This window comes from Clupea harengus, unplaced genomic scaffold (genome assembly GCF_900700415.2).
Source record: "Clupea harengus unplaced genomic scaffold, Ch_v2.0.2, whole genome shotgun sequence".
Lineage (NCBI taxonomy): Eukaryota > Metazoa > Chordata > Actinopteri > Clupeiformes > Clupeidae > Clupea > Clupea harengus.
Window position 1 is genome coordinate 1 of NW_024880107.1, and position 10,938 is coordinate 10,938.

Below are 10,938 nucleotides of genomic sequence, written 5' to 3' on the forward strand. Positions count from 1 at the left end.
ATGCATTTTATTCCTACTTAAATTTCAAACCGCTGTTCTATTCCATAAACACCAGCACCCACAGGCTTCCACGAGGTTTGCCTGCAAGAAAGTTTAACATAATAGCTTTAGAATCTCACTTAAGATAGCAGGAAGGTTCGGGCAGTGCTATCTACAGCCCATTTCAGTGCATGCGAATAATCATTTAATCTCATATGAAACACGGAACATGCAATTCATCACCATAAACTGCAAAACAAAATGAAACCAATTAGGCTAGCTAGGTACATACCTGATGTAGCCGTTTCAGTTATGCAGTCTTGCCCTACCTAAAAGAAGAAAAAAGAAAACTCGGTTAATAGACATTTAGGTCGGTAACAGTACATCCCCTAAACAGCCAGAAGACCCGATCAGTGCTGTGAAAATGTAATCAGGATTCAGGTGAAACACGGACTCACATGCACATCATCACTTCAGGAGAGATTAGCAAAAAGCAATCAGCACGCTGTCGCTGAAAACAATCATGTAACTGCTACCTACACTGCAATTCATCACCATAAACTGCAAAACATAACGAAAGCAATTAGGCTAGCTAGGTACATACCTGATGTAGCCGGTTTTCAGTCGTGACCTACCTACGAGAAGAAAAAAGAAAACTCGGTTAATAGACATTTAGGTCGGTAACAGTACATCCCCTAAACAGCCAGAAGACCCGATCAGTGCTTTGAAAATGTAATCAGGATTCAGATGAATACGGACTCAAATGCACATCATCACTTCAGGAGAGATTAGCAACAAGAAATGAGCATGCTGTTGCTGAAAAAAATAACTAATGTAACTGCTACCTACATTTAAACTGTAAAGTTAAAACATCTCGTACCGTTTATTACTTAAATGTTTAAAGTACCTTTTAGATATAACACATCATACTGTGCGGTTGCAATGATGCACCTGCTACAACTTCTAAGGATTCAAAGGCGCCTTTGCAGACCACGTGCAACCGCCTTTCTCCATGCTTACACTTACACATACATCGAATTTCAACGTTACTGTAAAACTCACCTCGGTATTCGATTTTTTTTTTCTTAGGTTTGCGGTTACGATGATTATAACGATAAGGGCCTCTCTAGCAGACTTATAAAAAAATAAAGTATTCTACGCACGCTGCAGGCTTTCGCTTAAACAAGAATTACCGAGCGGCTCCTTCTCTAAAACCTAATTACCTCATTGTACTCTACGGTTGTGACAATATCCTCAACAAAAATAGCACGATGAATACAGCTAAAAACCCGTATTAGAAATCTGTTACTATTCCTTCCCACGCAGGATCAGAGGAAGTCTATCCAAGTTTCTCGTACGAGGAAAAGAGACTGCTCGAATGCAAGTCGTCGTATTTATCGCCTGATCAACCCACGTGTTTTTCTCCTTGAAACATGGTCACCGCTTCCGGTGGCGAAGCCTATCTAACTAAGATTTACTTTAGTGTGCTAGACATCGACTATGATATATTGGGTTATATCAAGGGACAAGTTGGGAGGGAAACACTTCTTATCCATTTAAGTTAACTCATTAATTGTTACAGGTTTTTTGTAATGTTATGTAAAGTAACTTCTACCAATAGAAATTTAAAAAGATGAAATTTAAAAATATTTTCTCTGTATAGTAATGATTGTAAGAATCTGTGTGTCTTTTTGTATGATAAACAAACTGATGGGCCAAGGTGGTTTTAGGTTGCATCCATAAGGAGATCATATCATTCTGTGCATAACCTGACTATACTTTCCCTTACCATCATGGCGTCTGTCTCGGTCTAAATTTCGAACACCGGGGTAACATTCTACGGCTTCCAAGTTGGGTCAAATTTGAGGCAAGTAAACGCGCTGGAAACAAAATTCTCCATCAAATTGGAGGAGCAAAGGTGCCGTGAAGTCACGGTCGTTCGTCAGGCGTGATGAGAGTCTTAGTTGGTATGCAAACACGTATTTTCTTGCTGTTTTATGGTTTGAGTTTTATTCTACAACGAAGACTGGAAAGGTTGGGTCGACGTTAGCTCGCAAGATACGTTACGCTACGATGCCGCAAACGAAGGGCAAATGGGGTTACCCATTGAAATGAATCACCGGGACTGAATATCCGATTGGCTAAGCCACATTAACACGCGCTTTCTGAATAACTGAAAGTTATCATGTGTTCTTTTTTCTGTAAGATCTGTTGGAAGTCTGCTGTCATGCTTCCATAACAAAATGTTTTGTAACTGTTGTTACAACGCATGCGCATGAAAGCCAATGTATTGCATTCATGCTTATGAGAGAACTTAATTTACATCTCCAGTCAATGGCTGGCTATTAATGTTTTGCATATGTACGAGGTAATCTGGTAGTCTTTTACACTCAGCTGTTTCTTAAATTCTCTTGCCCCCGCTTGAGTTGTCTGAACATACACACGTCTTCTATGTTTGTGTAACTTTGCCTAGGTGGAGGAACTGGGTTTGTCGGACGAGAGCTCATCAAACTGCTCAAGAATAAGGGCCATGAAGTCACTGTGATTTCCCGACAGCCAGGGCCTGGGAAAATAACATGGGTGAGGGAATTGAAGCTTGACAAATTCATCTATTTAATTAATTACTTTGTGTTAGTAAAGTCTATGTGGCATTGATCTTTTCTTACCCTTATAGGCGATTGTTGCTGTTGTATTCAAGAGGTTGTCCATCACTTAATCTGAACTGTCAGTGGAAAATCCCATGTGTTTATCATCTCAAATGAACTGCTCTCAATTTAGGCAGAACTGGAGTCTGGTGGTCTACCACCTTGTGACGGCGCTGTCAATCTGGCAGGGGAGAATATTATGAACCCTCTACGCTGGTGAGTGTGTTTCCCTTACATCTACCAGCTTTTCTGCTCTTCCTTATGTGAACGAACCTCTATTGGCTCATGGCATTAACATCTTTTTCCAAAATTCCTTGCCTACAGGTGGAATGACAGCTTTAAAAACGACCTGTTTTCCAGCCGAGTTGACACTACCAAAACTCTGGCCCAAGCTATTGCATCCTCTCCCAGTCCTCCCCATGCCTGGGTTCTTGTCACGGGTGTAGGTAAGTCGTCTGTAAATGCAATTTACATAACTTCAATGTCACTCTAATTGCAAACAAACACATGTATGAGCAAACTTCTCATACACAATACTGTCCCTTATGGGAAACCGAGACAATGCAAGGAAATAAAGAAGTAACACCCTGACATGAAACCTCCTGTCTGTTTGCCTGAAGTGAAAGAGACATTTTGTGTCTACTCTTGTCTACTGCTCAACTCCCTTTAGCGTGCTACAGACCCAGCCTACTAACCCAGTATACAGAGGAAAGTGATTGGACGCCCTTTGACCTCTTGTCAAGGCTGGTGAGAGAGTGGGAGGGTGCGGCAAAACTCCCTGATGACATCGCAAAGAACACCAGACAAGTGGTTGTGAGACCAGGTAGGTCACTTCTGTATCTGGAGGACCATCTGTACAAATAATCAGAGCCCTGAGTAAATGTGAGTTTAGGCCTTGGGCTCTATATAGTGCTTTGAGATGAGGTCTGTTGTTACAGGCCTTGAGCTCTGTAAAGTGCATTGGTAGGATGTTTATTGTTAATGTTGCTAGAAATTTTAAATGTTATATCGATCACTAAGCTGACACCTCCATTTGTGAACCTGAAATTTCAAATCATACTCTGTCTGACCCTCTTCCTTTTACTATCTGTTTTAATGCACTTTACCTTTTTCTAAAAATCTCATTGTTCTATGCTCCTTTATCTGCTAATTTGTAAAGCACTTTTAATTACCAATATGTATGAATTGTGCGATATAAATAAATTTGCCTTGCCCTGCCCCATGCCTCTGCCAGGTGCTGTACTGGGCCGTGATGGCGGGGCCATGAAGCAGATGCTGACTCCCTTCTGGTTTGGCCTGGGAGGCACTCTGGGCTCCGGGCGCCAGCCTTTTCCCTGGATCCATGTCTCAGACCTGGCAGGCATCATCGCACACGCCCTGGAGCCCACCACTCCGCTTCCCTCCGACCAACCGGTGGTGCTCAATGGTGTCGCCCCCACACAGGCCACCAACTACGAGTTCACCAAGGAGCTGGGCCGCATCATGCAGAGGCCCACAGTAATCCCTGTGCCTGGTTTTGTGTTGGATGGCCTGCTTGGCTCTGAACGGGCGGTTATTCTCACGCAGGGTCAAAAGGTTGAGCCTAAAATGACTCTGGAGTCCGGCTTTCAGTATCAGTACCCGGACCTTACCACTGCCCTGCGGGAGATTGTAGGGAATTAAAAGGACATTTAAAAGCACATGGGAATACGATCCCTTATTCATTTACAGGATTTGAATGAGGGAGTGTTAATAAAAGACTGTCATTGCACATCAATTTCTTGCCAAGTTTAGTCAAATATTCTCCGTCTGTTTCTGTGAGTTCTGTGAGACAGTTTAGTCATACAATATACATTTTAATAGATGATATATAACGTATTTGAAAAGGGGTAACTGGCATAGGATGGGCAACATTAAGGTTATCGCAGGCAACATTGTTGGTTCTTGCTAACCTCTGTAGTGCCAGGTTATGTCAACCAGGTTTGCCACCATAGTTCCCCAGCTCCCCAAATTAGTTGTGCCCTGTTTCATGATTATGAATACTACCATTCTGTATTGCCTCAAAGACAGCTAGCTCACTTTGTTTAGATTTCAGTGTGCTATGATAAAATAGTTTTCAGTGTCTACGCTGATAAATGATTCTGCTCAATACAACTGAAAATATTCTTGTGTGCAGCCTTGTCAACATTAACACTGGTCAGAAATGATGCACAGAAGTTCATTTTATTGACATTTCTGATTATGATGGCTCATTGTCACTCTGAACAGTGACGTCATCCTCGTCCTCTGCCAAGACGACTGGGAGTCGGTCACCCCAGTCACTGCTGCGGGCACAGCGGTATGTGTCTCTGTGAAAAATATAAAAAATATCAGAACCAAAAACAAGCACATTAAGCTCTCTTATAACTACCTGGGGTAAGGTGAAAGGTGGCCACAAATAGGGTTGTTGTAAATGTGAATGCAAGGCATGAAGCACGATTAATGTCCTAAAACAAACCAATGTAAGTAGACCAATGACTGTAAAAAGCATGGACAGCATGCGTCATGCTTGTCCGTTACATGGGAATTAATCAAAAATGAGAGCTGCCAAATGTGCTAATTAGAGCCAGACTCTGTGCCTCTTAGAGCCAGAGAATCTGTATTAAATAGAATATTGGCCAAGGCTGCCTACAACCAACCCTGCTCCATGCTGTGGTTCCTTCCGGTTCACTTTTGAATTGAGCTTAAGATGTCCATGCTTCTATAGTCACAGTTAATGTACCAGACACTTTTGTCCAAAGCGACTTAAAAAACAACAACAATTTTTCAATCACTGAAGTAGACAGCAGCATTCTAGCGGGATACCAGACCTGCCGTGCAGGCGTGCCGTGACCACCAGCCGCTTGAGCTCTCCGCTGGAGCAGCACAGCTGGCAGTGCACACGTCTGGGCCGGCGTATGACCGGTGTCGTCAGTCTGCCCCACTCCACCTCCTCAGTCCCAGCCAGTCTGTCCCCCTGCTCTGCTGACCCCGTCCTGGAGATGATCAGGTAGCTGAACTTCTCCTGAGAGTTTTCCTGTTTCTGAGATGAGGTAGGGGAAGGAGTCGGAAATAAAATGGAAGGATTCAACAACTTTTCTTTCTGCTCCCCTTAAATAAAATGGTCCTTTGTTCGCACAGACCACCGATTACTGTTCATATGTATCGTGTTGAAATTGAATTGTGCATCAGATATTGACAAATCCACATGAAGAATGTATTAATTAATGTTATATTTGGGAGTGTCGACTCACTTTCGTCAAGGAAAGGGGGTAGTAGGACTGAACAAAGTTGCACGGCACAGACAGCCTTTGCATCATCTTCGGACATGGTAATGCATGGGTGCACTGTCAGAATACAGAAAATCAAATCAAATGTAAACGCAACATCCGGGAGGCATGCTGTCGGCCTATCTTCTACATCTACAAGTGAAAAACTTTCACATAGCAGAAACTTTACTGTACCTACCGGAGCAAACACAGATGGCATTCTATGGTCATACACTACTTTATCTTCATTCTGAAAAAAAGAAAGGGATTTCCATTATGATCAAAACATACTGTAGCTATTGCTTATAACATGAAACCCCCCCAGAAAAGTCCAATAGACAAGAAACCAAACAAAAGGCAGAAACGTGATCTATAAAGTGACATTGTGGGTTGCACTTTGAGAGGAAATATGAAATTCATACGCCTGTTTCATTAAAATGTTTCTTCAGTTTACTGAAAGTCAACTGGTCAGGACTTTGCCATTAACTTCCAGAATTTACTTATAAGAGCCTGCGTATGAATACAATGGGCCTCATTCTCGAACGCAGTTAAGAAGAATTTAAGAAGGAATTTCTTCTGAATTGGATTTAGGAAAACATTTGGCATTCATGAAAGTTTTCTCATCTGGGATTTGTTCTGAACTTCAGAAGACTTTCCGAACTCGAAATAGCAGTCGTAACTCGGCCAGAGTTTTCATAAATGCGATTCCAAAAACCACAAGATGGCCCTGTGAGAAAACTCTCTGTGTTAGAAGTGTTAATGAATTTGTGAGAAATCGTTGGTGATTGCGTTCACATCAACTCTACAGACATCCTCGGATTAAATTAATTATAATAATAATAATTACAAGAATATTTGTATCATTAACAATTACGTTTCACATGTATAGTCATGATTCTACGAGGCACCGTGATGCCATACAATAAATAAAAGGACTACACCAGAATGCTGCCCTCGTCTAGTGAACGTCGTTTGGCACTGCCGTCTGTGCAAGTACGGCAATCCAGAATTTTCATTTGTAGTTCCACGTTGGTGGAACGAACTGCCTAGCATTACCAGAGCAGGGGCGTCCCTCTCTACCGTTAAGAAGCTTTTGAAGACCCAACTCTTCAGAGAGCACCTCCCTTCCTAACTGGCACTTCGACTAGTGCTTAACTTGCACTTACAGCAGTTAAATTCCTGCACTTCGTTTTTATTTTCTATTTCGTTTTTCTATTTTATCATGTAAAGTAGTATTTATTGTTACACTAGGTCTCTATTGCTCGTAGCTTGACTGTTCTCTCCCTTGTACGTCTCTTTGGACAAAAGCGTCTGCTAAATTACTAAATGTAAATGTGAATGTACACGAACACTGCAAATGTAAGTGAATAAATAAATAAGCACTAAACTCAATCACGTTGATATAGCTATAGTGGAATAGAATGGGCACATCTACATCCTGCAACGGTCCACCTCTGCACCGTTGAAGTTAGATCTGTGTTTACTCGACGGTGCTCGTTTTCCGCTTTGACATGACTCGTTTACGAGTTGCTTTCGTGTAGATTCGGTCGATTCCGACTGCACACGTCACTACGGTTGCGTGCCCTTATAAGGAGCTGGCAGGGCGTGTATGTATGCAAATTCAGGAGCATGAGAACGCGCTTTCAATTTAAGAAAACTCTTCCGGTGGAGCACAGCTCAGAACACTTCTGCTGCGTAGGAACACATTTTCAAGCGTTCATGAATTTGTCGGATGTCTTTTTCTTACGTTGTTTTTCCGAAGCCCGTAAGAAACATTTCAGAAGAAACTTCAGAAAATGTTCGAGAATGAGGCCCAATGTACTTTGAGCTTTAGAGATATCCTGATGCAACAAACATTAGCAATATTTTTGTCCATACGCAGTGATTTAGAAATCAGACCTTCAGTATAGTGTCTCTGGCTTCCATGAGGATGCTGTGACCATCCATTGTGCCATTTTCCACCAGGACCTGGAGATTAGACAACAAAAAAAGAAGAAATTACTTTCATTGCTTGTGCACAGACTGAGCCATTGAATACTTGAGGATTTGTACATCCACTTATGCAAAAGGGTAAGGCACTCAACCAGATAAGAGCCAGTTTTCCTCCACAGGGTGAGAGCACCATCTTGACGCTCTTTGCTACTGCCAAGCTCAGACAAAGCAAATGCCCCCACCACTAGATCAGATTGCACCTATACCAGAAGGAAGCAATTGAATACATCGATACATTTATTGATCAAAATCAATGTTTTTTTCTTTTTCTAGATATTAGTTAACAAAAGGGTAATGAAACAAAACCAGTCTTGGTGCTGCTTTACCTTTGGGGAGACAGGAAGGAACTGACGAAAATAAACATTGTCGATGAAGGGTTTATTTTGCTCATCTCCTCCTAGTAGTCAAAGAGAAATGCAATGAGTGTTTGTTTTAAGATCATCTAAGGCTGCAATATTTAACTGAGATGCAATATAGTACCCCTCAGAAGTCGAGCTGCCAGTTCATTCATGGCTCCAGAGCTGTCTACACAAACCATCTCTCTAAGGGACTCTGCCCACAGAGAGTGTGATGCCCTGTCAGGTCAGAGGGGGAAAAAACACATACATACCATTTCATATACCCATTTCCTAAGTTACCAGTACATATTTAAGTTTTAGGTAGTTATTATATAAATATTAGGTTACAGACAAAACTCACCACACAACTGTCCCTAGCCCAGACCCAAAGTCCAGAAGGGAACGTGGCGAGAAAGAGGAGTCTCGTTTTTTAATCTATAGGACGGTGAACATCATAAAAATGTAAGTACAATTAGAATACCACCTTCACTCGGTCTCACTAGGGTATCACTTTTAAAGTTTTGTGCTGAGATATTCTTTATTCCATAATTTACCTCATGGAGAGCTCTTCTAACAGCTGCATATCCACCGGCTAACCTTGAGGCCATGAACACCAACCCTAGAGCCTCATCATACCTACAACAGTTAGGAAAACAAACACATGGCCATGCAAACTGAGAGTATAATTAAATGTACGCATGAATAATTAGAACTGGGTAGCGAAGGTCACAGTACCTGATAGGTGTCCAATGGTAGGTATTTTTTCTTAAGTCATACAGGACTTGCTTCTTTATCCGATCTTCCAGATTGCCATCCTCCCCCTCTGAATCAACATAATTATGCACAAAACATTGACCTCTGTGATCAAATCAAACTGCTTGGGTAAGCTTTTTAAGCCATCCACATAACCATGTTCATTACATTTAGGCAAGCAGATTACTGTTGGCAGAATGATGAGGTGAAAATATGTATGCTGCTATTTCATGAATAAGACAGCCTGCCTGATCTCGTTTCCCATCTGTTCTCCTACAGGCAGAACTAGGTTCACCTCAGCTTTGTTTAGATACGCATCATCTCACCCGTGGGATGTTCCTGTGAGGCACTCCACAGAGCCTTCTCCAAGGCCATCGCCTTTGCCCTCAGTTGAGCATCCTCCACTTTTCGCTTCCTACTCCATAGGAAGTTGGAGAGACGCTGTGCCTTCTCTGTCAGATCACTGACTTGGGCATCTATCAGTGCAGGGAGTATAACGGAGGGATAAGCAAACAGACAACACATTTAAGTTGAGAGATAAGAGATAAGAACACACCCTGATGTTATCTATTTGCAAGACAGAGTCGGCAGAAGTTTCAACAGAACAACAGCAATTTGCTCTTTTAAAGTGTATCCTACATACTTTTTATGATATACAGGGCACCTCTCTGCAGCTCATCAGGCAAACGCTGAGCTTTGAGATTTGTCACTCCAGGGTGTTTCCTGTAAGGACGGCCTTTTAGCAAGTCTGCCTGCACGAGAGGTTGGGCTGAAACGCTTTGAGACTGAGGAGAAAAGTCAAGAAAAATAAAATTATGATCAGCCAACTAGATAATCAATGTGGGAATTAAAAGGTGGCTTAAATATAATAATTCAACAGACAGACCACCATCTTCACTAATTAAAAATAAGAGCAGAAATCCAGAGCAGAATACTGTATTAAATGAATACGTATTCCTTATAATATATATATACCTACAAACTACAAACTGACGGTTTGTGTTATTTTACACTACAAATAGGGCCACATTTGGCCAATCATAGATACATGATTTACATACACCACGCCCATTTCGTTTTATTTTTCAAGAAGATCGTCTTTTTCCCACTACTTCCGTCACAACGTTTTTAATCACAGAACTACATCAATTGATAAACATTCAAAGGTGCGGAGAAGCACTCTGAACCTTTTTTCCCAAAACAAACCACCATTACTAGAAAACCATGCTCACAATGTGGGGTATATACCTACAACGATTGCTCTAACCATTTCGGAGTGGGCGGAAGCTCACTGTAGAAGCTACACACTGAGTACATCGTTACTCTCTACTAGGCTTCGGGGAAGGTCTGAGACTAGAGCCATCTGCTGTCCTTGCAGGACATCACTTGATTCAAGTGAGCGAGTGCACAGAAAATATGGGCCTACACGAGGTTAATAGCAGAAGACGTTGTTAGTTGCCGATATAGTGCACTACCAATTGATGCAACCTCGTTGGCTTGGAACCGCTCGCGGCTAGCGATTGAGTTCGATGTGTGAGCTGGTATATGAATCCAGAACCCAATTCAGACTACTCTCCCTCCGCTCCTTTTGAATAGTAGTAGCCATTGTAAATCACATTAATGAAACAAACTTACCCTAAATATCGTTTTGAAAGGTGAGACAGACTGACACTGATGGCAGACACCAACAACTCGTGTTCGAAGGGAAGACATATCACCTTATGGTCTGTTAGAAACACTACAAAATGCAGCAATGAAATAAAGTTTGCTACATTTTCTTATAAAACCAAACACGAACACATTCGTTTCAGACACATGAGCCGATAGAGGTCGGAACGTCGTGAAAATAGTTCCGTCCTGAAACGGATCTAGGAACCAACTATTGTCACTTTTCACCATGCCATAATGTTAGGATTAGTTTTCTGTCACAAACTGAAATATAGCGACGTTGGGTTGGAATTTTTG

General features: G+C 41.8%; 2 protein-coding genes and 1 long non-coding RNA gene across 3 annotated transcripts; 1 reads left to right on the plus strand and 2 right to left on the minus strand.

The window, feature by feature from the left end:
• Window positions 1-11: 11 nt before the first annotated feature.
• LOC122131286 lies at window positions 12-1,375 on the minus strand. The gene is made up of 4 exons (XR_006152053.1): window positions 1,042-1,375; window positions 584-614; window positions 272-308; window positions 12-81 (listed from the first exon to the last, which is right to left on the minus strand). It is a non-coding gene; the product is annotated as an uncharacterized LOC122131286 (long non-coding RNA).
• A 424-nt stretch (window positions 1,376-1,799) lies between these two features.
• On the plus strand, window positions 1,800-4,380 carry sdr39u1 (short chain dehydrogenase/reductase family 39U, member 1). The gene is made up of 6 exons (XM_042706152.1): window positions 1,800-1,946; window positions 2,453-2,559; window positions 2,758-2,840; window positions 2,949-3,070; window positions 3,295-3,447; window positions 3,859-4,380. The coding sequence occupies exons 1-6, from the start codon at window positions 1,931-1,933 to the stop codon at window positions 4,284-4,286; spliced, it is 909 nt and encodes a 302-aa protein (XP_042562086.1). The 5' UTR covers window positions 1,800-1,930; the 3' UTR covers window positions 4,287-4,380.
• A 427-nt stretch (window positions 4,381-4,807) lies between these two features.
• On the minus strand, window positions 4,808-10,797 carry mettl17 (methyltransferase like 17). The gene is made up of 14 exons (XM_042706151.1): window positions 10,609-10,797; window positions 9,617-9,758; window positions 9,300-9,449; window positions 8,956-9,043; window positions 8,775-8,856; window positions 8,582-8,655; window positions 8,363-8,457; window positions 8,209-8,279; window positions 7,975-8,082; window positions 7,790-7,858; window positions 6,090-6,140; window positions 5,876-5,968; window positions 5,453-5,664; window positions 4,808-4,951 (listed from the first exon to the last, which is right to left on the minus strand). The coding sequence occupies exons 1-14, from the start codon at window positions 10,684-10,686 to the stop codon at window positions 4,843-4,845; spliced, it is 1,422 nt and encodes a 473-aa protein (XP_042562085.1). The 5' UTR covers window positions 10,687-10,797; the 3' UTR covers window positions 4,808-4,842.
• Window positions 10,798-10,938: the final 141 nt, after the last annotated feature.

Bases quoted from the DNA above. Each gene is read 5' to 3' on its own strand.
- sdr39u1 (XM_042706152.1), top strand. The intron at 2,841-2,948 runs GTGAGTGTGTTT...CCTTGCCTACAG, and splicing joins ATTATGAACCCTCTACGCTG to GTGGAATGACAGCTTTAAAA. The intron at 3,071-3,294 runs GTAAGTCGTCTG...AACTCCCTTTAG, and splicing joins GGTTCTTGTCACGGGTGTAG to CGTGCTACAGACCCAGCCTA.
- mettl17 (XM_042706151.1), bottom strand. From the start codon at position 10,686: ATGTCTTCCCTTCGAACACGAGTTGTTGGTGTCTGCCATCAGTGTCAG. The intron at 9,450-9,616 runs GTATGTAGGATA...CTGCACTGATAG, and splicing joins TGCCCTGTATATCATAAAAA to ATGCCCAAGTCAGTGATCTG. The intron at 8,083-8,208 runs GTAAAGCAGCAC...CTTCTGGTATAG, and splicing joins TCCTTCCTGTCTCCCCAAAG to GTGCAATCTGATCTAGTGGT.